This window comes from Coregonus clupeaformis, chromosome 14, assembly GCF_020615455.1.
Source record: "Coregonus clupeaformis isolate EN_2021a chromosome 14, ASM2061545v1, whole genome shotgun sequence".
In the NCBI taxonomy this organism is placed as follows: domain Eukaryota; kingdom Metazoa; phylum Chordata; class Actinopteri; order Salmoniformes; family Salmonidae; genus Coregonus; species Coregonus clupeaformis.
The window spans coordinates 34134734-34159470 of record NC_059205.1 but is presented as its reverse complement, the minus strand read 5'-3'; the positions used below and the strand labels follow the sequence as shown (position 1 = coordinate 34159470).

Genomic DNA, 24737 nt, shown 5'->3' with positions numbered 1-24737 from the left:
TGCAACTCAATATTAGGAAGTTGTTCTTAATGTTTTCTACACTCAGTGTACAATATGATTGTAATAGTGTTCCTTCCGAAAAAAAATAATTAAGTATGACAAAAAGCAGCTTTTCTGTGGTGGAATGGTGTGGGTTTACCCCAACAACAGAGTGTTGTGGGCGTATACGGTCATTAAAAATATTCATGCAAGTAGACCGCTGATTGGCCAACTCATCATCCTCAGGGAGATGACATCATGTTCTATGAGGAAATAGCAATAACTTTTTCAAAGTTTGAGGTGGGGTTTCTGAAGTGTTTATTTTCTCCAATTTATGCTTTGGCCACATACGAGTATAGGACGAGTCAACAACATTATTTGGATATGAGTTAATAGTGTGTAAGGGCTGGGAGCTATGGCCAAGGGGTCGGTTTGGGATTGGGAAAGAGCGGGGGAGAGACGGAGGGAGAAAAGGATTAGGAGAAAGTAAGAGAGAGAAAGAAGAAGAAGAGAGGAGGGGCTGAGAGGGAGAGGTGTCGACCGACCGATCTAGTCATTTTCGAGAAGAGAAGAGTGAGAACTCCCCTCCTCGCTGTGGGGTGTTTGTCGTGACACGCCCTAACAATGGTGCCACGCCCAGCCTGGGGTGAGTGAGGTTACTGGCAGGCAGAGGAAAAATCCATCAGCCCATCGAAGAGCCAACGGTTTAAACAAGCCTTTGTGGAATGTCCCGGAAAAAAGTGTGTGTGTTTCATCAGCCAAACCCAGTAGCCCGAGGGAGAGGGATAAGATGCACAATCATGCAGACATAATATTAAAGATTATACTACTGCTGTAAACCACTCCGCTGTGGCATGGTAACAGCAGTTAAAATCAAATACAATAACAAACATACAGTACATCATTTATAACGTTAGAACCTAATTCTTCCCTGAGGTTGTTTAGTGCGTGGGTGGGTCTCCTACTCCAATTAGGAAAAGTTGGATGGAAGCATTTTCCCCCTTAGAATCCACTTATTAAATTGAATGCTGTACATCACTCGACTGTAAATGTACGTATTTTTGGTATGGACAATTCCACGTTAACAGAGTGATGCTGACACTCAGATTTTTCCCTTTAAAATTGATGTCAAACAAAAACCAATGATTGCAAAGTTAAACAAACAATACAACTCTATGCACAAGGACAACTTTTAACAATTTCCACTGAAAAGTGCAGATGCAATGTTTGGTAACAGAATGACGGCACAAACCACACAAATCGTCATTCTGTTACCAAACTTTGCATCTGCACTGTTCAAGTAAATGTGTTTTTGTAAAATGTACAGTGAATTTCTTTTTAATGATGCACTATGCAGAAATCGCACTTTTCTGGTTGCTAAACTTGTAATAGTTTGCTTAATTTCAGTTTGTGGGAAAAAAAAGAGCAAATATAGTGTACAGAATCATTGTACCATCTAAATCGCTGTGAAATATATTTTCCATAACCAAAAATATTGTATTTTCAGCTGTTTGTAGCTGGTGTACAAAAACATAAGTAAAAGACACAAAAACCAAAATGTAAGAACGGGAAGCATAGAAATAGCACACATCTACCGCTTCTTAGATCTGTAATTCACATCTCCCAAAAAGTTACATATTGGAGCCTTAAGTCGTCATTGTGCAGAGAGTTGTATGGTTTGTTTAACTTTGCAATCATTGGTCTCAGCATCACTTTGTTACCATGGAATTGCCCGTGTGCAACCCTTAGGGATGGGAGTTTGACATGCCAAGGAAGCTTCGATTTTGTTTCACTGGCAATAGCTTATTAACAAGGTCCTGATGACTTTGTAATAGATTTTCATTTGACTTCCCACATGAAAGAATACTACTGTTTACTATAAAATACTACAGTATTTACTATAGAATTGTGAAGTAAACTGTGGTATACTGTATAATACTATACCACACACTGTAATATCCCTCGATCATTTGTAGTACTTAGTATCGTATACTGTAGAATACTGTAGTAAATACTACAGTATTATCTGCAAAAACACCACTTTTTTAACAGTATTTAATTTATACCCTGCCCATTCCCCTCCCCCATATCCCAATTTGTGCCACCCATAAGTGAGATACCTACATGCCAAGTATAGACCATATATTGTGTTACCTACAGGTTATAGAAAAGAGCAGAAGCTCTGAGCTATCCGTTCATGTCACGCCCTGGCTCTGGGGACACTGTTATGTTGAGCCAGGGTGTGTAATTCTATGTTTGTATTTCTATGTTGGCCTGAGTGACTCCCAATCAGAGGCAACGAGTGTCAGCTGGTTGTCTCTGATTGGGAGCCATATTTAACTGTCTGTCTTTCACTTTGTGTTTGTGGTTTCTTGTTCTTATTTGGTTTGTGTTAAACCGTAGACATCACGTTATCGTCTGTTGTTTTGGTCGTGTGATCATTTATATATTAAATATGTTCACCTTCAACGCTGCGCATTGGTCTCTCCCTGACGATCGTGACAGAAGAAACCACCAGAACTGGACCAAGCAGCCTAGTGAGGAGCAGAGTGGGTGGACTTGGCAACAGTGGAGGCAGAGCTTCGACTGGGTCAAGCCGAATGAGGAGCTGAATGGCGGAGATTGGAAGCAGAAGAGCGAGAGTTGGGCGAGAATTATCGAGGCCTGGCCCACGGGGAAGAGAGACTCACAGAAAATTTTTAGGGGGGGGCTCACGACGTCGGACCAGCAGGAGGCCGCGATAGAGCGGCCCAGCGGGTTGCCAGAGGAGGCCGCCAGGTTACGGGGGCCACTGGTCGAAGAGGGGATGGAGGATGTAGAGGCACGGCGAGAGGTACTGGCGTGTGTTGCCAGTCCGGTCCGGCCCGTTCCAGATCCCGGTGTAGGGCCAGTGGTGTGTGTCCCCAGTACGGTCCGGTCTGTTCCTGCTCCCCGCACCAAGTCAGTGGTGCGTTTCGTCAGCCCTGTCCGGCCCGGTCCTGCTCTCCGCACCAAGTCTGTGGTGCGCGTCGCCAGCCCAGTCCGGCCCATTCCTGCTCCCCGCACCAAGCCTGTGGTGCGTTTCGTCAGCCCTGTCCGGCCCGTTCCTGCTCTCCGCACCAAGTCTGTGGTGCGCGTCGCCAGCCCAGTCCGGCCCATCCAAGCTCCCCGCACCAAGTCAGTGGTGCGCTTCGTCAGCCCGGTCCGGCCCGCTCCTGCTGTCACGGTTTACTAAGCCAGAACCCAGAAGCAGACCAGGACAAGGTAAGTGGTGTCAAAGGTGAGTGTTTATTTAACTGATCCACGGGTGATGTTGAATAATCCAGGGAACAGAGCGGGCGGCGTGGATGAGTTGTAGAGGGTGCAGTGGTAGGTCCAGTAATGGCTCGGCAGCCGCCGACCATCAGGCAGAGGTTGGGTGAAGGTTCCGGATGAGTGACTGCAGATGGAACAAAACGGAGGTAAGTACAAAACAAGCAAACAAGGTGCAAAACAACAAAACTAACGCTACATGCTCTAAGGCTGATCCACTGATAAACATACTGTTCATGGCTAACGATCCGGCAGGGAATGGATGTCAGGTCAGAGCTTATGAAGGTGATGATCAGGGCCAGGTGTGCAGATTGCTGATGGAATGCAGGTGTGGAAATCAGGAGAGCTCCCGCCTAGCAACGTAGCCCGGCAACCAGGCAGGGAGCGTTCCAGAACCCTCGGGAAACTGGAGATCCCGAGCAGAAAAACTAATACACAGACAGCAACCGACTCAGACTGCCGGAATCGTTACAGTACCCCCTCCGACGAACGCCACCGGGCGGACTCCCGGAGCGCCAGGATGGAGGCGGTAGAAGTCACGAATGAGGTCAGCATCTAGGATCTGTCGCCGCGGAATCCAACTCCTCTCTTCAGGACCATACCCTCCCAGTCCACGAGATACTGGAAACCCCGGCCCCGCCGTCTGGAATCCATGATGCGTCGCACCGTGTAGGCAGGACCACCTCCGATCATCCGAGGAGGAGGAGGAGGAGGCGGAGGAGGCAACAGAGGACTGAGGAAAACAGGCTTGAGGCAGGAGACATGAAAGGTGGGATGGACTCTGAGCGTCCTCGATAGTTTGAGTCGAACTGCCACCGGATTGATCACCTTCTCCACCACAAACGGACCAATGAACTTCGGTAACAACTTCCTAGACTCAGTCCGTAAAGGAAGATCCCGTGTGGCCAACCAGACCCTATCTCCGATGGTATAGGTGGGAGCGGGGATCCGGCGACGATTCGCCTGGAGCTGATACCGGTCCGAAACTCTAAGGAGTGCCTTTCTGGCCCGATGCCAGGTCCGGTGGCAACGACGAATATGGGCCTGAACAGAGGGCACTGAGAGCTCCTTCTCCTGAGAAGGGAACAAGGGAGGTTGGTAGCCATACAGGCACTGGAAGGGAGACATCCCAGTGGCAGATGTAGGGGAGAGTATTGTGGGCATACTCAACCCAAGGCAACTGAGAGACCCAGGAGGTGGGGTTGGAAGAGACAAGGCAGCGTAGCGTGGATTCCATCTTCTGGTTGGCTCTCTCCGCCTGACCATTAGATTGGGGGTGAAAACCAGATGTGAGACTGACTGTAGCTCCAATGGCCAAACAGAAGGACTTCCAGACAGCAGAGGTAAACTGAGGGCCACGGTCGGAAACGATATCACTGGGCAAACCGTGGACCCTGAAAACCTCCCTAACCAGGATCTCGGACGTCTCCGAGGCAGAGGGAAGCTTGGCAATAGGCACAAAGTGGGCGAACTTGCTGAATCTGTCCACGATAGTCAGAACGACCGTGTTCCCCTCAGAAGCGGGCAACCCAGTGACAAAGTCCAGGGCCAGATGCGACCATGGTCGCCGGGGAATAGGAAGGGGGTGAAGTAGTCCAGAGCTGGGCCGATTGGTACTCTTATTCTGCGCACACACTGGGCAGGCAGCAACAAAACCCCGAGTATCCTCGGCCATGGCAGGCCACCAAAAACGTCTGCGAAGAAACGCCATCGTCCGAGCCACGCCAGGGTGACAAGCCATCTTGCTGGCGTGGGACCATTTGAGGACAGCAGGACGAACCGACTCAGGCACAAACAACCGACCGGGTGGACCGTTACCGGGACCGGGCTGCGTCCGAAGGGCCGCCATCACCTCCTCCTCAATCTTCCACGTAACTGCTCCCACGACGCAGTTCCGGGGGAGAATTGTCTCGGTCTTGGACCCACTCTCTTCCGTCTTGGAGAACATCCGGGACAAGGCGTCCGCCTTGCCGTTCTTAGATCCAGGTCGGAACGTCAGGGAAAAAAATTGAATCGTCCCGAAAAACAACGCCCACCTGGCCTGACGGGAGTTGAGACGTCTAGCCGATTGCACGTAAGCAAGATTCTTGTGGTCAGTCCAGACAATAAACGGTTGCTCCGCCCCTCCAACCAGTGGCGCCACTCCTCCAAGGCAAGTTTCACCGCGAGAAGCTCCCGGTTGCCCACATCGTAGTTCCTCTCCGCAGGCGAAAGGCGACGAGAGTAGTAGGCGCAGGGATGGAGTTTACTGTCCGTGGAGCATCGCTGCGACAGGATGGCGCCAACTCCCACATCAGACGCGCGTCCACTTCAACGACGAACTGACGGGCCGTGTCCGGTTGAGAGAGAATCGGTGCGTTGGTGAATCGTCTCTTCAAATCCAGAAACGCTCGATCCGCCTCCGGATTCCACTTGAAGGTCCTGATACTGGAAGTCAAGGCAGTTAACGGAGCGGCCACACGGCTGTAATCCCGGATGAATCTGCGGTAGAAATTCGCAAACCCCAAAAAATCTCTGGAGCTGCAATCTCGTACCGGGCTGGGCCCATTCCAGAACCGCTCTAACCTTCTCCTGGTCCATCCTAATCTCTCCCCTGGAGATGATGTACCCGAGAAAGGATGTCGTGTGGGCGTGAAACTCGCACTTCTCGGCCTTCACGAACAGGCGATTCTCCAACAATCGCTGCAGAACCTGCCGGACATGCTGGACGTGGTCGGAAGGTTCCTTCGAGAAGATCAGAATGTCATCCAGGTAAACAAACACAAAGAGACCGATCATATCTCTCAGGACGTCGTTCACCATACTCTGGAATACCGCTGGAGCATTGGTCAGTCCAAACGGCATCACCTGATACTCGAAGTGACCCATCGGTGTATTGAAACCCGTCAACCACTCGTCCCCCTCTCTGATCCGGACCATGTGATACGCATTGCGTAGGTCTAGTTTGGTGAACACCGTAGCACCCTGTAAGGAGTCGAAGGCAGAGCTCATCAAGGGCAGGGGATACTTGTTCTTGACCGTGATGTCATTCAACCCCCGATAATCAATACACGGTCGAAGAGAGCCATCCTTCTTACCCACAAAGAAGAATCCTGCCCCAGGGGTGATGACGAGGGACGAACGAGACCAGCAGCTAGGGACTCCTTGATGTAGGTCTCCAAAGCCTCACGTTCAGGTCGGGAGATACTGTATAACCTTCCCTTGGGGTAGACAGCTCCAGGGAACAGGTTGATGGCACAATCATATGGTCGGTGGGGAGGGAGTGACAGAGCCTTCTGCTTACTGAACACTTCCCCAAATCGTGATATGTCTCGGGAACCAGGGACAAATCTGGGGGTTTAGCCTCAATCACCTGACTGGGAACCGAATGGGGACAGGCAGTCTTGAGACAGTTAGCATGACAATCAAGGCTCCAACTCGTTACCTTGCCCGTCACCCAATCGAACGTGGGATTGTGTTCCTTCAGCCAGGGGTATCCAAGGACCAGAGGAACATGGGAAGACGGCAGAATGAAGAATGAAATCATCTCAGAATGATTCCCCGACAACAGCATCTTAACCGGTTCAGTCCTCATCGTGATACGTGCCAGACTACTGCCGTTCAGAGTGGTCGCTTCAATGGCTTCCGGCAATTGCTCCTTGGAAAGCCCCAGCTGTTCCACCAACTCGGCATCAAGAAAGCTTCCATCGGCACCTGAATCGATAAAAGCGTTAATCGCTAAGCTCTGATTCCTGTTCATAAGGGTAGCCGGGAAACGGGGTCTGACAGAGGTATTGAGAGGTCGAAACTGGCTCGCTAAAAGTCCTCCCAACTTTAGCGAGCCGCGCAGTTTGACGACCGCCGGGAACAGGTGGCGAGGTAATGTCCCGAACCACCACAGTAGAGGCAACAGTTAGTCCTACGTCTGAGTTGGCGTTCCTCCTTGGTTAACCCGTGCCGCCCTACTTGCATTGGTTCAGAATCGGGAGACAGGACCTCTCCACTAATCCTGTGTGGTGGACGATGATCGACGTATTCTGGTCCAATCACCGACCCGACGGGAACCTGAGAAGCTGATCGATTGGACGGAACCCATTGCTTCTCCCTCCTTCGCTCTCGGACTCGATTATCCACCCGAATAGACAAGGCTACCAAGCTGTCCAGGTCACTAGGCTCCGGATAGGAGATCAACTCATCCTTGAGCTGCTCCGACAGACCCTGGTAAAAGGCCGCTTGCAGAGACTCCTCATTCCACCCACTCTCCACAGCCAACGTCTTGAACTCGATCACGAAGTCGGCCACGCTGCGAGTTCCTTGGCGAAGCGAAAACAGGCGCCTAGCTGCGTCCTCCCTCGGACGGAATGGTCGAAGAGCTTCCTCATCTCGGCCGTGAACCCCTGGTATGAAGCCATGCAGGGGTCCTGTCGTTCCCAAACGGCTGAAGCCCACTCCAGCGCTCGACCACGCAGCAACTCAATCACAAAGGCTATCCTAGCCTTGTCTGTGGCATAAGAGTAGGGCTGTAGATCGAACACTAACCCACACTGCATAAGGAAAGAACGGCATCTTCCCAGCTCCCCCTCATATTTATCCGGCGTCGGAACCTTGGGCTCACGGAAGGACACAGCTCCAGAAGCGGCAGGCGAGATGGGTGAAACCGGTAGTGGATCCTCCACCGGAAACTTGCACTGGTTCTGGACCTCCGTCAGACCGGTAGAAAGGTTCCGAACTGCCAACGCGATCTCCTGTAGCTCCGTGCTATGATGGCCCAACATCTTCTCCTGATGGGAAATGGCATGGCGAACAGAGTCCAGGTCCGCTGGGTTCATACTGGCCGGATCGTTCTGTCACGGTTTACTAAGCCAGAACCCAGAAGCAGACCAGGACAAGGTAAGTGGTGTCAAAGGTGAGTGTTTATTTAACTGATCCACGGGTGATGTTGAATAATCCAGGGAACAGAGCGGGCGGCGTGGATGAGTTGTAGAGGGTGCAGTGGTAGGTCCAGTAATGGCTCGGCAGCCGCCGACCATCAGGCAGAGGTTGGGTGAAGGTTCCGGATGAGTGACTGCAGATGGAACAAAACGGAGGTAAGTACAAAACAAGCAAACAAGGTGCAAAACAACAAAACTAACGCTACATGCTCTAAGGCTGATCCACTGATAAACATACTGTTCATGGCTAACGATCCGGCAGGGAATGGATGTCAGGTCAGAGCTTATGAAGGTGATGATCAGGGCCAGGTGTGCAGATTGCTGATGGAATGCAGGTGTGGAAATCAGGAGAGCTCCCGCCTAGCAACGTAGCCCGGCAACCAGGCAGGGAGCGTTCCAGAACCCTCGGGAAACTGGAGATCCCGAGCAGAAAAACTAATACACAGACAGCAACCGACTCAGACTGCCGGAATCGTTACACCTGCTCCCCGCACCAAGTCAGTGGTGTGCGTCGTCGGTCCGGCACGGCCCGTGCCTGTTCCACTGGTGCCTGGTCCGGCACCGGTCAGATGCGTTACGCCGGAGCTAGAGCAATCCGCTCCATCAGTGTGCAGTCCAGCTCCGGCCAGCGGGGCCAGACCGGACCAGGGGTACTTTGGGGGGTTGGAGAGGGAGTGGGGATCAGGCCCGGAGCCGGATCCGCCGCCAAGGCGGAGTGCCCACCCGGTCCCTCCCCTGTGGTATTTGTTGGCGCGGTCGGAGTCCGCGCCTTTAGGGGGTACTGTCACGCCCTGGCTCTGGGGACACTGTTATGTTGAGCCAGGGTGTGTAATTCTATGTTTGTATTTCTATGTTGGCCTGAGTGACTCCCAATCAGAGGCAACGAGTGTCAGCTGGTTGTCTCTGATTGGGAGCCATATTTAACTGTCTGTCTTTCACTTTGTGTTTGTGGTTTCTTGTTCTTATTTGGTTTGTGTTAAACCGTAGACATCACGTTATCGTCTGTTGTTTTGGTCGTGTGATCATTTATATATTAAATATGTTCACCTTCAACGCTGCGCATTGGTCTCTCCCTGACGATCGTGACAGTTCAGACCCCAGTCTTACAGGTTATGGAAAATGTGCTCTTTTAGTATTTCTCAAGTAGGTTTCCTCAAGTAGAAAGCCTCCATTTTAATGTAAAAAATAATCAAACAAAAACACTGTAGTAAATACTACAGTAATGTCCTCAAACACTAGAGTAAATATACAGTATACTAGAGTCCGCAAAAACACTACAGTAAATATTACAGTATATTACAGTCCGCAAAAACACTACATTATTTCTACAGTATATACTAGTTTTCTTTTACTACAGTATTTATACTATAGTTAACTGTAAATACTACAGTATACTGCAGTTTAGTCTGCAAAACACTACAGTGAATACTATAGTATTTATACCATAGTATATAATAGTATTTTTTCATGTGGGTTGATTTAGTTGTTTTCCCCATTTTGCGATTGTGCTCGAAGCCCTGTTACCATAGTGAGAGTGTACGTGTGTGTGAGACATCAACATCCTCTAGTCAGGTGTGTTCAGAGGAAATTGATAATATGTACCCTGTGGCGCTAGAAAAAGGAGAGGCGCCCTGACACATAGCCGGGCGTGGCATCTGGCAACCTGGGATGGTGTTACTCACCACCCCACACCAGATAGTACATACATACACTACCACACCCAACTGTCTCTACTGCATCGTGTTTAGACTGCATGATTCAGGTGTGACTGTAGCTTCTGCACTGTCTGGAGATTTCTGACTATTATTCACAGAACCACACAATCACCCTGGCATGCTCACACATATACCCTATGAACACATCTATAGACACACATTAACACACGATTAAAACCAAACTCACTCAGTCTCCCAGGTGGAGCCACACCCTAGCAACCTTTTTGTATGTGGATGAATAGGCTTATGTACATTCTGAAGATTTTCCTGTAGACCCTTTGTGTGTAAGTGAAATTGTATTTTAGGAAGTAGTTATAGTAATACATTTGTTTGGATGTTTGATTTTCAATAAAGTAAAAAAATAACTATATTTTCGAGGCTCCACATGTTGTCATGGAAAATATTGATGTTATTTCCAACAACCAATTAGCAACTCCGCCATAAATGCAGCTGCATATTGAACGTTGAGATTGCCGAAAGGCCAGTTTCTTGGGCAATGACATGGAGTGGAATGTTAGTTAAAAACACTGGTATGCAGACTAGACACATTCAATCCCCTCCTGGATCAAGATCCCTGTTGCCTAAATAGTTTTGTGCACTTCCGGTAATACCGTAAACCCCGGTATGGTACAGAAACGGTATGACGGTATGAAAATCTGGATACCGCCCAACACTAACATGCCTGTCTGTCAGTGTGTGTGGGTGTTGCTACACTGTTCTAACTGCGTTGGTGACTAAGGCACTGTAGGTGAGTGGAGAAGGGGCGTGTCCTCTACGTGTGGGAGTGTGTGTGTGTGTGTTTAAGAGGCAGAGGCAGGGGAGAGCAGGGAGTTATTTCAGACTAAACGTGAGCAATGTCAGACACACGTGTACACAGACCCTGGAGAGGCAGAGGGACAGGCATGCTGCTTCAGACCCTGCTATGGGGAATCTTTCTGGGACTGTGCAGTGCAGGACACAGACCCATTAACGGGGAAGAGAGGAACCGCTATCCCAGACAGAATGACAGAGAGGCACAGAGGATACATTACCCTTCCATACATGACCAGGGAGGACAGAGAGTACATTACCCCTCTGTGAATGACCAGGGTAACCCTAGAGTCCAGTATCCTTCTGTGAATGACCAAGGACAGACTGTTCAGTATCCGTCTTTTGACGACCAAGATGCCAGCTCTCAGATCCAGGTAAAACGATGGATTTCAAGCCGAGGTCGGAAGTCTGTTGGGTTACAAATAGACTTACTGTAATGTATGTTTGGCTGCTCTGTGTACGAGGTAGACTTGTAGGATATCAGTTGACTTCCAGACCGTTATCCTATAGAGCAAAGGGTGTGTTTGGCTTTTGAGTGGCAGCGGTGGGTTAATGATGAATACACACTAGTCTTGTACTCAGCGTGGTGCGGTGACACACCCCACTCGGGATTTGGGACATTGTGAGATCAATCATTCTCTGTCGCTAGGCAGGTTAGCTGACACAAACTCAGCCTGTATCTCCTCAAACACTGCCACTTTGAATGGTTAAATGTTATTCTGTGTGGGAATTAAGTGTGTCGTTTTGAAATGTGTGTTTAGGATTGTGTTCTGTTTGTGATAGAACTCGTATTCATCCAGGAGAGTCCCATTGAGATAGAAATCACTTTCAAAATTCTGTTTTTCTGTGTGATATTGTTGTATCTATGTATTTGATGTGTCTGTATTAATGTCTGTGTGTTTCTCTGTTCCAGAAATGTGCTCGTGGTTACTATAGAGACGGCAGTGGGCCCTACCTGGGTCGCTGTGTGCCCTGCTTCTGTAACAGCCTCGCCAACGAGTGTGACGACAGGACTGGGAGGTGCCTGGTAAGATCTTTTATTATTTCTTATTGTTGTCGCATGATCGCAAGGGAACCTGCAAGTATAGCATTTCGTTGGACGGTGTATACCATGCGTATCCCGTACATACGACAAATCAACTTGTACATACACAGTGGTTCTGAATAACAATCATTCAAAACCTGTGACTCTAAAGAAGCCCTAAAGAATTCAGTGATAAGCACTTGTGCAACACCTACTATGTCAGTGACTCCATCAGGGTGATCCACAGCCCAGAAGTCATAGTCTAGACCTCACACCCACGCCACAGGGCTAACCACACTCAAGTATTGGATGATGTGGGTCTGCCTTAATAGATGTGATCATATATAAATGTGTTATGGGTCTACTTTAGCCCCTAGGGGAACCTTCCTCTTTCTCCCAGTGAAACTAGATCTCTAAAAGCCCATGCAGCACTCTATTCTCCTCTCTCCTTTTCTCCCTCTCTCTCTTCCCCTCTCTCTCTCATCTCCCTCCCTCCCTTTCTCTCTCGCTCTTTCTCGCGCTCTCTCCCTCCCTCCCTCTCTCTCTCTCTTGTCTCCTCTCATCTTACGCAAGCCACTCAAGACCAGGCCTGTGCCTCTATCTAGGCCTATGGAGTCCAGGCTGAAAACTCACTCTCTCTGTACCATCAACATCACTCTTTGGGATGAATTAGGACAGAAATGTTTGGCATCCCTCTCTACCATAAACCTTCACCCTCCATAGGAGATAAAAAAAGAAGTTACATAATGTAGCCTGTAGTTGGATCTACTCTGGGGTGGGGCATGGCAGTGTGACTATGTCTACAAAAGGACAAAGTGTATTTAGACTCACTATGGTATTTGTTATGGACTTTTCAACAACTTAGTGAGGCTATAGATTTTCTTTGTGACTTGGCTATTTATATACTCTTATTTTGATACTCACATGCTCTAGTCTAACGCATGCTTTCTACTCTTCCTCTGGACAGAACTGCCAATACAACACAGCCGGGGACAGGTGTGAGCGCTGCAAAGAGGGTTACTATGGAGACGCTGCCCAGAGATCATGCCGGGTGTGCCCGTGCCCCTTTAGTGTGCCAGCTAACAGGTCAGTGTCACCAAAGAACCAATCAGTGGCAAGGTCAACCATAGTAGATGCTCCTTTGGTGAAATCAATCCCTTGTACTGTATATCACTTACCGTGGTTGGCCCAGTATCTGAGTGTACCAAACAAACTCTTGTTTCTTCATCATTCCACTATAGTTTTGCGGTGGGTTGCAGAGAGGTTGCTGGAGGGTTCCAGTGTGTTTGCCGACCAGGCTACACAGGAGACCGTTGTGAACGATGTGCCTCTGGTTACTATGGTGATCCATTGACAGCCGGAGGAAGCTGTAGGCCTTGTGATTGTAGCGGTAACGGAAACAGCTGTGACTCCAGGACTGGTGGTGAGTGTGGATACCTTACTGAGATATGATGGCGCATTCAAAAACTAGGCCCATTGTGTGTATTGGTAGAGCTTTACTGTCAGTTGATCTTTTTCTTCTTCAAAATAAATAAATGTATAATGTTGCTCCTTCTGCAGTGTGCAAGAATACTTTGGAGCCAGGGGACACCAACACAGATGAGCAGTGTCAAGGTTAGTGTCTCTGTTGTGACAGTGTGATGGATCCAATGAGAGTACAGTACAGTACATGGGGGTACCTACCTCATCATGATCAGCTGTTGATTACATTTGTCTGTGTTCTCAGAGTGTGATGAATGTGCCCTGACCTTACTAAATGATCTGGGGCGTCTGGATGAGGAGCTGGGCAGGATTAAGACTCAGCTGGATAACGCCAGTATCTCCGCCTCCTCTCAGGACCGACTCAAAATGCTGGAGAAAGCCATCACAGAGACAAAGGTATTATATTGGATATATTAATTGCATATATGTACTGTTACTGCTGTGGTGTGTACCACCCTGCCCTCTGGCTACACAGGCCACAGAAAGGATTGGAGAGGACTTCAAAGCATAGCAAATTACCTAAATACAGATACCGTGTGGACTGTGTCAATGCTCACACACACACACCAAACACACACACACACACAGAGCGGTAAAGGGTGTGTGCTTATTCGAACATTCCAGAATCCTGCTGATAAGCGATCTCAGTCAGTATGTCCCAGAGCTGTATGTCAACACATGTCAGAGCTAAACTCCCACATGTTTGGGATCTCAGCAGCTCATATGCTCCATTTGAGCATACACTGTAAGCATTTATGAAACCAACAGGAGTAAACAAGTCACTCAATCAAACTCTCAAACAGCCTGAGGAGTCAACAACCAACCATATCCCATTGTACTGTAGCTCTCTCGCTCTCGCTCTCTCTATCCATCTCATCTGATCTGATCTGATAATAAAGCATGAAACAATAGACTGTGTGTTCCTTCCGCAGACTCTGGTGAACAAGTTCAGTTCCAGTGTGAACAGTCAGAAGCCCAAGGTTAGCCAGCTGGAGCAGGACAGTCTCAGTGTCAACGAGGATATCAGCACTCTCAAAGAAAAGGTACTGGACTGGAACTCTTCCTTCTTGGTGGCTTTTTCCCCCCTGTCATATGTGGGAATGTGTGTGTTCTATTTTATTTTAGGTGTGTTTATGCTGGCTTTGCAGAGCTCATGTTTGTGTCTATGTCTGTGTTGTCCATCAGGCAGATGACAGGGCTGTGGATGCCCAGAAAGTGCTGGATGATGTGGGTAAGACCCATCGGAGAGCTAAAGACCTGGACACTGAGGCTAAGAACCTGCTCGAGAAGATCCTGGGTAAACAACCAAGTCCTTGTTCGCTAACTCGCCTGTTCTCTATCTCTTTGTCCCCCTCTGTCTATCTAGCTATCTCTCTATCCATATTATCATCTTTCCTTTTATTTATTTCTCTGTTTTCGCTCTCTCACCCCTTCCCCCTCTTTTTCTGTCTCTCTGCCTCTCTCCCTCTGTTGCTTTCTCTTCCTCTCCCTCCCTTATATATCTATATATATATAAACCTGAATGTGTGTGTTGTGTGTAGTCATGCTGCAGCAGCTGAAAGAGTCTGGTTCCAGTGGTGATGTGGTGCCCAGTGAAAAACTGGCTAAGATGTTATCCGAGGCTGAACGCATGGTGAAAGAGATGGAGAAGAGAAACTTCAACCCCCAGAAAGACGCAGCCGAGAAAGAAAAAGATGAGGCCCAGAAACGTAAGACTTCTGCTGTATAGCCAAAACTCTTCAAATCCCTCAAAGCTTTTCTTTCATAAGATTAGAAGATCAAACAGTAACTCTGATGTTCTTGAACACGACCGGATTAGGTTGAGTTAAGATACAGATAAGAAGCATAATGTCACAATAACGATGTCTACTTTGTTTGATACCATCCGCAACCAAATCAAATAGTGAGCCTTTTTTATTTTCGGTCGAGAATGACAATTTCTATTCTGTTCTGTTCTATTCTATTCTATTCTATTCTATTCTCCCAGTGCTGGACTACATCAAGGCTAATGTGACCAAGCAGTATGATCAGAATGAGGCAGCAGCCAAGAGGGTGAAGGGTCTTCTGAAGGACTATGAAGCTAAACTGAAGGACCTGGAAGAGGCTCTGAAACAGGCTGGGGACATGGTGAAGAAAGCCAACTCTCAGAACGGACTCAACTCAGAGGCACTGAAAGACATACTGGTAATAATATAATTCACAGTATTTAGTATTTTCCTTTAACATGATGGTACTATGCAATCATGTATAGGCAGTTACTGTGTGCGGTAACCATGTTTATTGTCTTGCTATGGTTACTTCCTGGTTAGGGTAATCGTTTTTTATTTGTGACATATTATGGCAATAGGCCTAATGGGCTCTTAACCAAATTGATGATGTTTGTTCTTCAGAAACGTATGGAGGACCTGAAGAAAGAGCGTAAGAAGGTCCAGGACCAGATAGCCATGGCAGAAGATCAGCTGAAGAATACAGAGGACCTCCTGAGAATGCTGAATGACAGCAAGACTGTAAGCACACAGACCAGCCATGTAAACTGTATATTACCTCAAGTGCATAGTCAAATTCAATATACATATGTCAGTGATGCATCTTTCATCACTGGTACACATATGATCATAACTAGTGTAATGATACAGCCAATGTACACACCATATTTTGACATTACTTGAAATATAACAGCAGTTGCTCTAGATTCTCAAATGTTAGTCGTTGAGTCCTAACTTGCCAGCCTCTCAGATAACAATCAATGCTTGTGTTTGATATGACCTTAGGTAAAGAGGATGGTATGTCCTTGCCTGTATTTCCTGTACCCACAGTGGTTCTTCTGTTCTCTTCATTAGGGCATATGGTAACAAAATGTAGCAAAACAGTTTGCAACGGAAAGCAAACATTACCATTTGTTATTGGACAAGTCCAGGTAGTCCCTCCTTGTTTCAGTCTGTTTTCTTCCATTTGGTGCCTAATGAATATGACCCTGTTGTCTTTCTCCTCTCCAGGAGTATGAACAGCTAGCTGCCCAACTGGACGGGGCCAGGACTGACCTCACTAAGAAGGTCAACACCATCTCCCAGGCCGCGGCCAAGGAGGACATTGTGGTGCGAGCAGAGAAACACGCTGAGAACCTGGCCAAGCTGGCCAAGGAATTACAGGAGTGAGTTATAGGGACCTGGGATGTGGGGACATGTCCTCTCAGACCAGTGTTGGGATGGGTCCTGGGTTATGAGGACAAGGCAGTTTCTGCTTCTGGTTTCTGTAGTTTAAGCGCAATGGTCTCAATACTTTATTGTCCATGTTAGTTTCAGTGGGAATTTCTTTGACTTACATTTCATAAGCTCAGTCACAGGAAAGACCAATATAAAAAGAAAACCGATAATTCCTCAGCAGCACGTAATTAAAGATAAAAATAAAGTATCAACTCAAAAGGTTCCCTAAGCATAAACTACATAGTATTGAAGTAGTGTTAGTAGTGGTAGTTATGGTTCTTTAACAGGTAAGTTTATGTTGGGTGGTTTCCATCCTCAGTGGGTCGTGCCAGAGAGATCTGCCATCCGCTAGATCCCCCTCAGGCTGCATGTTTGTTGTTCCAGTTGGTTTATTGACATTTCTGAAAATCCAGATGCTTGTGTTTACATTGGTACTCTCTCTCTCTACCTCTCTTCTGTTCTCTCTTCTGTTCTCTGTTCTCCCTTCCTTCCTCTGTCTCTTTCTACCCCCCTCTCTCGCACTCTCCCCCCCCCCCCTCTCTCTTTCCTCCTTTCCCTTCTCTCTCTCGTCTTCCTATGTCATAGTGCTGTAAGGGACTCGAGTGGCCGCTCTGATGTGCGTGATGCCATAGACGCCATTGAGGCCTACAAGAACATCACAGATGCAGTCAATGCTGCAGAGAAGGCAGCCAAGGAGGCCAAGGATGCAGCTGACAAGGCCCTAAAGGTGAGTCCACAGTCTAGCCACTAGACCCATACCAGGGCGATATTAACTCCACAGCACCGAACTCTAAGCTGATGTGGCTTTGGTCCACCTTCTGTTTTAGCAATATTTTATTTTCAATCTAGGATGTGAAGAAAGAGGACCTGACACAGAGAGCTAAGAATCTGAGAGAAAGCGGGAATGACCTACTGACAGAAGCCAAGGATGCAGAAAAAGATCTCAAAGGTATGTTGCTATAAGTTGTAATATAGTTTTTAGAGTGCGTAAGGAGCCAACCAAAAACATATGGCCTAAATTGAATGGCATAGTTAAGGCTTAACTGAGCTCTGTTTTGACTCGACAGAGGCCTCTGATGACCTCACAGCCCAGAAGAAGCGCCTGAATGACGCAGAGAATAAGAAGAAAGCATTGGAGAAGGACCTGCTGGATGACCTGGCAAAGCTGAACAACATCCAGAGAGGTACATTGACTCGGGTAGTAGGAGGACCAGAGGTTATCTGATAGATCAGCTCAAATTATGGAACATTTACTGATCAATGGAAGAGCAAAATATGAGTTATGAGAGTGCTTTGATTTAAGTGTCATCATCCCCTCATCGCTAATCCCTCCTTCCCTCCTTCCCCCTCTCCTCCTTCCCTCATTCCCTCTCGCCTCTCCTTCTCTCAGATGATATAGGATACATGCTAGATCAGGCGAAAAGGAAGGCAGCGTCCGCCAATGACACGGCCAGCACCACCATGGACAGACTGAACGCCATCAGAGAGGAAGTGGATAAGATCAACGTCATGCCCTCTGACTCCAACCTCGGCAGCATCATGGACGATGTGGACAAATCAGGTGAAGGATCACTCCACTAACCTATGTCTGCATAGGCTGGAGGGAATATTATACACCCATAGACAGGGCTTCCTTGTAAAAAGAGATTTTTCTCAATGGACCTCACTGGGTAAATAAAGGTAGAATAAATAAATATGACTTATCTTATTAAATGTTGTCTCTCTCTCTCTCTCTCTCTCTCTCATGTCTCTCCCCCCATCCACAGTGAAGAATCTGTTGAAAACCATCCCGTCTCTGCAGGATAAGATCTTGGAGGTGGAGGATCTCAGCTCTCAGCTCTCCCCTGTCACCAATGTCTCTGATAACATCAAGAGGATCAAGGAGCTCATTGAGCAGGCTAGAGACGCAGCCAATAGGGTATGAATTTACCACCACACACACACACACACACACACACACACACACACACCCTGGGTCCTCACCCCACCAGATATGCCCACTGTGTAAAACCTGTTACCCCTTCCGCTGGCCATACAGTCTCTCCAGCAGTGAGTGCTGTTGAGAAGTAAGACGTTAATATATGGAGTCAGATTCATTTCAGTTTGAAGGATTGCAGGTTTAGGTCTTGACAGAGCCCTTTGGGGAATTTGATGGACAGTTGTTATTCCCATAAAGGAGAACACTGATTTCTCTTTACACTGCTGGTCCCTTAGTAACCCTGTACAACCTCTCTCCTTGTCTCCTTCTCCTGTCTCTCCAGATTGTGGTCCCTATGAAGTTCAGTGGGGAGGGCCACGTGGAGCTGCGTCCCCCTAGTGATATGGAAGACCTGAAGGCATACACGGCCCTGTCCCTGTCCCTGCAGAGACCAGAGATCCCCATCAACAGAGGGGACGGAACACGCAGACGCAGACAGGCCACCACGACCACAGACACGGGAGACATGTTCGTACTCTACCTCGGCAACCAAGACGTGAGTGGACTGGACCATGTAGTACCTATTCTCCTAATGAAATAAAAATGGATGATATAGGTTTGACAGTTTGCTTTTGGTTCAGAAAAGCTCTCTCTGGCACTTCAGTCGGCATTCTCCTAATACATGTGTATATTTCGCAATTGAAATAATGGCACATATAGATTTGACAGTTTGCTTGTGGTTGGAAATGCTCCCACTGTCTGTCCTCACCTCTCTCTCCCACAGTCGTCTAAAAACTACATCGGCATGGCCCTGAGGAAGAATGTGCTGTTCTGTGTGTACAATCTGGATGGAGAAGAGTATGAGATCAAGACAGACTACATCACTAGGTCTCCCTCTGAGCCTTCCTTCTTTGACAAGGTGGACCTGCGCAGGTAAAACTATACCTTTGACCATCAAAAGTCTTGGGAAATTAGATTTGAGTGAGTAACCCTGATCTAACATTGACCTCTTACAATCTCTTAGAATTTACCAAGACGCAGAGGTGAACCTCACAAAGCTGTTCACATCCAACCAGCCGGACCCACCTCAGACCAGCAGGAAGCAGGGAGAGGTGACCAGGAACCTTCTAAACCTGGACCCTAGTGACATGGTCTTCTATGTCGGGGGCTACCCCTCCAACTTCACTGTAAGCACCTGACTTCATAACAAAATAATTGTATGACATTGACTGAAAATGACCTTTTTCAGTGACTACTGGAGGTGGCATTACGATTCCTGATTGAAGCATTTTAAACCATTTATTACATCTGAAAATGTTGTTTCTATAGCCTCCAGCCTCCCTCAACTACCCCAACTATAAGGGATGCATCGAGCTGTCCACCTTCAATGACAGATTCATCAGTCTGTACAACTTTAAGAATGCTGTCAAGATCAACCTGGAGACACCATGCAAGAGGTAAGCATCACACAAAGAGATTGGTAGAGCTACTCAAAGCCTAATGAGGTATTGATTGGAGATAATGCTCCTGGATCAGAGGACAACAAAGAATAACGGTCCCATAATCAATATTCCTCAGAGTCCTTATACAGTTAATCTCACCAGTCTATCACTTGACTGCTGAACATGTTAAGTGGCCTGCTAAACTGGACACTTAACTCTAGCATAGCGCAAGTCGTTCCTATTGAGTTGAGTGAAACCTGGGTGTTAGCAGCGTGGCTCTGTGAGCAGCAAAAGTACTCTCCAGTTCTATTTTTGTGTTTTCTGTTTTCCCGACCACCCAGTGTAGCTCCCCAATTAGTCTTGATCAAATCTTGAGTTTTACAGTCAACAACCTTAACCCTATTCTGATTGAATCCCTCTGTGCCCAGGTATATCCAACCAGTGGTGTTTGACTACTTTGAGGGGACTGGTTATGCCAAGGTGTCCACCGTAGGTGCTACAACGTCCACCCTACTCCTGGGCCAGACCATCTCCACTCGCTCAGAGAATGGGCTTCTCAGCTACATTGGAAATGAGGTAGGCTACTTACTCTGCTCACATTGAAACATTTGGTGTGGTAAAGTTGACAATGTACCATCGTTGACACTTGAGTAGCTGTTAGGTTTCTCTACTCTTGTCAGTTTGTCCACTGACTGTGTTTTTTGACGTTACTTGTTTTCTTCTTTTCGTAGGACATCTACTACAGTGTGACGTTTGAGAGAGGCTACGTTGTCATCCATAGTAACCTGCTCAGTGAACCAGTACAAAGCGCTACCAAAGTCTTCCCAGTGGTAAGGCAGTTGGCGCTAGATAGATGATATTTGGTTATTTGTAGAATTTACATTGTTTTGCTAAAATAGTTCTCCCTGATTTTCCTTCTCTTTAGAATGCAGATTCAGCAGAAGTGTTGATCATCATCGAGTCCAAAGGACTCCAAGAGATGAAGATCCGTGTAGCAGGCGTTGAGGTGGTCAAGGCTAAAGTCCAGTACACCCCTGGAGACTTCACAGACTACTACATCGGTGGCCTACCACAAGCCCTGAGAGAAAGGTGGGTGCTTTTCACCCACTTACTAGGAACATTATTATTTGTATGTTTGGCTAATGTTTGGCATTACGATTTTGATGATCAAACTTAGCCTTATTGCTAGTACACTGTTTCTCTAACCCTACACCAGACCAGAGGAGTCTAAATGACATTGTGTTTGTGTGTTCTCGCTCACAGACACAACATCACCACCCAGCCACTGAAGGCCTGCATGAACAACATCAAGTTCAGCAGCAAGAACCCCACTTTCCAGGAAAAAGTGGGCATCAGCCGGGGCTGTCCCACGGACTTCCTGGTAAGTCTTCACCTTTTACTAAACCTTTTTCAAACATGGTCAATACTGTAAGTGTTGTCCACATCAAATCAATACCATGGCGTTATATTTGTATTCATACCACTATGATCTTCACTCACTGGAGACCTAGTTATACTGTCAGAAAGCCATTTATGTGTGTCACTACTGTGTATTTTGATGCCACCAAGATGCTGTAACTGACTCCAGTCCACTGTTAATAACCGCATGATAATGTCTCTGTGTTCCAGGCATCTCGTAAAGCAGAGTTTAACGTGGGCAGTTCTCTGTCAGCTGCTCTTAAAGGCTTCAGCCTGGCAAATGATGTCACAGTCTCACTGGGATTCAAGAGCTCTGAGAAAGATGGGCTCCTACTGCAGAACACTGAGTCGGTTAGTAGACTACACCACCTGTTTTTCTCCCTCTCTCACTCCATATTTCCTCCTTCAACTGTTGTTTTGACATTTTAGTTTTAGGATACAGCAAATGTGAGTGAGCTGACTGTTTGAAATTATATTTATCCTTACCTGGTTCTCCGACAGAGCATTGGCGCCATCGAACTTGCCTTGGTCAACGGCTATGTGGTTCTGACGTTCAAAGACAAAGTTTTGAGATCTTTTAAATCTAGCAAGCAGTACCAGGACGGCAAATGGCATTACCTGACTGCCACCAGAAGAGAGGCTTCTCAAAGGTAGAACATCAACCATTCAACATAGATTGGTAGAAGGCTATTAAACCCACAATTTACCATGATGGATTGGTGATGATTGAGACTTAGTCATTATTGTTGTGGCAGTACAGTGCACACTGGTTATACAGATTGGTAACCACAGACACATATACTGTAAAAAAGAAAAAGAAAAAAGTACCATAGATGTGAATGTATGTGCTGTGTTGCCCTACAGTATCGAGCTGTGGATAGATGAGGAGGATGTGGGAGGGCAGATAATTTCAGACTCCTTCGTGTCAAAGCCAGACTCTCTGTTCCTGGGGAAAGACACCTTCAAAGGCTGCCTCTCCAACCTCTACTTGAGAAGGTAAACTCACATCACTGTTTATTATTATAATGTATAACATTAGTCACAACACAGTAGTAATAGTTGTTAGATACAGTACATATGTAGTTATCATAATGGTTGTTGCTGTAGTTTTATTTATTCAACCTTTATTTAAGTAGGGAGTCATACTGAGAGCCTTTTGCATATGAGCCTTGCAGAATACCAAAAATACACACATCGAATATGAAATGCAACCAATACATAATAGCATAGCATAGCATAACTGGTAGAAGTTTATTTTTGTAGGAAAGGTTTCATGTTAACATCTCTGTTGCATTCATTGCTCACATTTGATAGTGCACTGGTGTCCTGATATTGATATTAGATGTAGTGTTACTATCCTGGTTGTACCCCCTCCTGAACGTTGCTCTGTGTGTGTTGTGTTGCAGGCCTAACGTTCTGTACAGAGCAGAGGACCTGAGTCAGTTCAGCTCTACAGGAGATGTGCTGCTGGATATGTGTAGCGCTGACAGACCTCCACAACTGATGCTCGACCGCAACACCTCCAGGAAGGTGAGAAAGAACATTGAACTCAGCTAGCCCAATTAACAATGATGAACATACAATAATGACTTACCTAACTGACGACTACCCTTATAACCAAATAACTAGTGACACTAACAGGAAAGCATGATGTTTTTTGTTTGCCATACCAATCACAATTATATTCATTTGTCCTTGTCCTAATGATGGAACAAGACTTCAATCCAAGTTTGCAAAAACACTATGCTATGATTACCTAGGAACAAGCCACTCATCACTTCCCATGCATGTTGTTGATAAGTTGTTCTGACTGTGTTGTGCTGCTTTGTTTCCAGAGATGAAGAGAATGAAGAGCTGCCGACTATTGAGGACAAATTGATATTGACATGAGCGATATTAGCATCTCACACATTGTTTGCACAAGCCCATTGCTATTGTACGTGACTGATAAACACATTACTGCATGGACATCCACATCATCATGACTACTATTATTAAATACAAACTATTAACTATTAAAAATGTTTATTTTATAAGCATTGTTTCACTTTTGATTTGTACACTGTTCTATCTTAAGCATGTTTCACGACAATAAACCACTTTTCTGACCAGTGATTCACAAGCAACTATTAACCCACTCATTAACTATCATCATCAGTCCATCAATCCATCTGGTTACAGCCAGCCTGATGTTAAGTCATTTCCTTGCCCTCACTCCCTCTCTGCTTTCCCTATTCACAATGACTAGGACCAATGAACTAATGAATGATCAATAGTCTATACTGAAATACCAGAACGATCATAATATGATAATATTATTATACTATGGAATGACTGAGGGCGTAGAATTGGAACGTTGCACTAGGTATTAATAATAATAGTTACGGCCTGTGAATACCTGAAGTGTATACTGGAACATTACACAGGGAATCTCTGAGTATTGGATAAAGCAGTGCATCATTGTTATGCATAAGCAGTGTTGGAGTTTGTGTGCATCATCGTCATGCATCTCTTACTGTATGCTCTCTCAAGCATTTGTACCTGAGGACAACCTTGGCCTGCATCCATCCAAATCATTTGATCTACTGTGACCTCCTAAGCCTCCTACAATAAATCAACCACGAAATGCACTCGGATTAACCAACCATCTCTTCCAAATGAAAACTCGGAATGACTAACATATTAGCACAACTGTATGTTAGGATTACATTGACCACTTGAACAATATAGGCTCCATTCATTGCAGATGTTGGTGGGATATTGGAATGGTGCAAATTATGAGTCTCTTGATTGCATGTTTATAAGCTACAGTGCTGTCAGAAAGTATTCACACCCCTTGACTTTTTCCACATTTTGTTGTGTTACAAAGTGGGATTTCATGAATTTAATTGTATTTTTTTGTCAACGATCTATACAAAATACTCTCTAATGCCAAAGTGGAAGAACATTTTTTACATTTTATTTTCAAATGTATGGAAAATAAAACACTATCTTGATTAGATAAGTGTTCCATCCCCTGAGTGGATACATGTTAGAATTACCTTTGGCAGCGATTACAGTCTTTCTGGGTAAGTCTTTAAGAGCTTTGTACACTTGGATTGTACAATATTTGCCCATTATTCTTTAAAATATTCTTCAAGTCCTGTCAAGTTGGTTGTTGATAATTGCTAGACAGCCATGTTTAAGTCTTGCCATAGATTTCCAAGCTGATTTAAGTCAAAACTGTAACTGATCTACACTGCCAAATATACACTAGAGTTTCTTACCAAGATGACATTTAATGTTCCTGAGTTGCCTAGTTACAAAACACAAGGCCAAATATTATTTGGCCTTGTGTTTTAGGTAATTTACCTGCTGAAAGTTGAATTTGTCTCCAAGTGTCTGTTGGAAACCAGACTGAATCAAGTTTTACTCCAGGATTTTGCCTGTGCTTAGCTCGATTCCGTTTCTTTTTATATAAAACTAACGTCCCTGGTCCTTGCCGACGACAAGCATACCCTTAACATGATGCAGCTACCACCATGCTTGAAAATATGAAGAGTGG

General features: G+C 46.4%; 1 protein-coding gene and 1 non-coding gene across 2 annotated transcripts in view; both read left to right on the top strand.

The window, feature by feature from the left end:
- Positions 1–23823, top strand: part of LOC121580986 (laminin subunit alpha-3-like) — a 121780-nt gene extending 97957 nt beyond the window's left edge. Inside the window, exons 42-70 of the mRNA XM_041896248.2 lie at positions 11619–11732; positions 12697–12815; positions 12971–13152; positions 13290–13343; positions 13456–13607; positions 14144–14254; positions 14397–14508; positions 14753–14920; positions 15199–15395; positions 15602–15718; positions 16208–16362; positions 17000–17141; positions 17264–17363; positions 17482–17598; positions 17805–17975; positions 18181–18332; positions 18676–18888; positions 19117–19265; positions 19357–19519; positions 19662–19789; positions 20203–20350; positions 20506–20604; positions 20700–20863; positions 21038–21155; positions 21404–21544; positions 21695–21843; positions 22058–22189; positions 22600–22723; positions 23029–23823. Coding sequence (XP_041752182.2) covers positions 11619–11732; positions 12697–12815; positions 12971–13152; positions 13290–13343; positions 13456–13607; positions 14144–14254; positions 14397–14508; positions 14753–14920; positions 15199–15395; positions 15602–15718; positions 16208–16362; positions 17000–17141; positions 17264–17363; positions 17482–17598; positions 17805–17975; positions 18181–18332; positions 18676–18888; positions 19117–19265; positions 19357–19519; positions 19662–19789; positions 20203–20350; positions 20506–20604; positions 20700–20863; positions 21038–21155; positions 21404–21544; positions 21695–21843; positions 22058–22189; positions 22600–22723; positions 23029–23034 — 3897 coding nt within the window. The 3' untranslated portion in view covers positions 23035–23823. The remainder of the gene's footprint in view (positions 1–11618; positions 11733–12696; positions 12816–12970; positions 13153–13289; positions 13344–13455; positions 13608–14143; positions 14255–14396; positions 14509–14752; positions 14921–15198; positions 15396–15601; positions 15719–16207; positions 16363–16999; positions 17142–17263; positions 17364–17481; positions 17599–17804; positions 17976–18180; positions 18333–18675; positions 18889–19116; positions 19266–19356; positions 19520–19661; positions 19790–20202; positions 20351–20505; positions 20605–20699; positions 20864–21037; positions 21156–21403; positions 21545–21694; positions 21844–22057; positions 22190–22599; positions 22724–23028) is intronic.
- Positions 9298–9350, top strand: LOC121581715. The gene has a single exon (XR_006003250.1). It is a non-coding gene; the product is annotated as a U7 small nuclear RNA (small nuclear RNA).
- Positions 23824–24737: the final 914 nt, after the last annotated feature.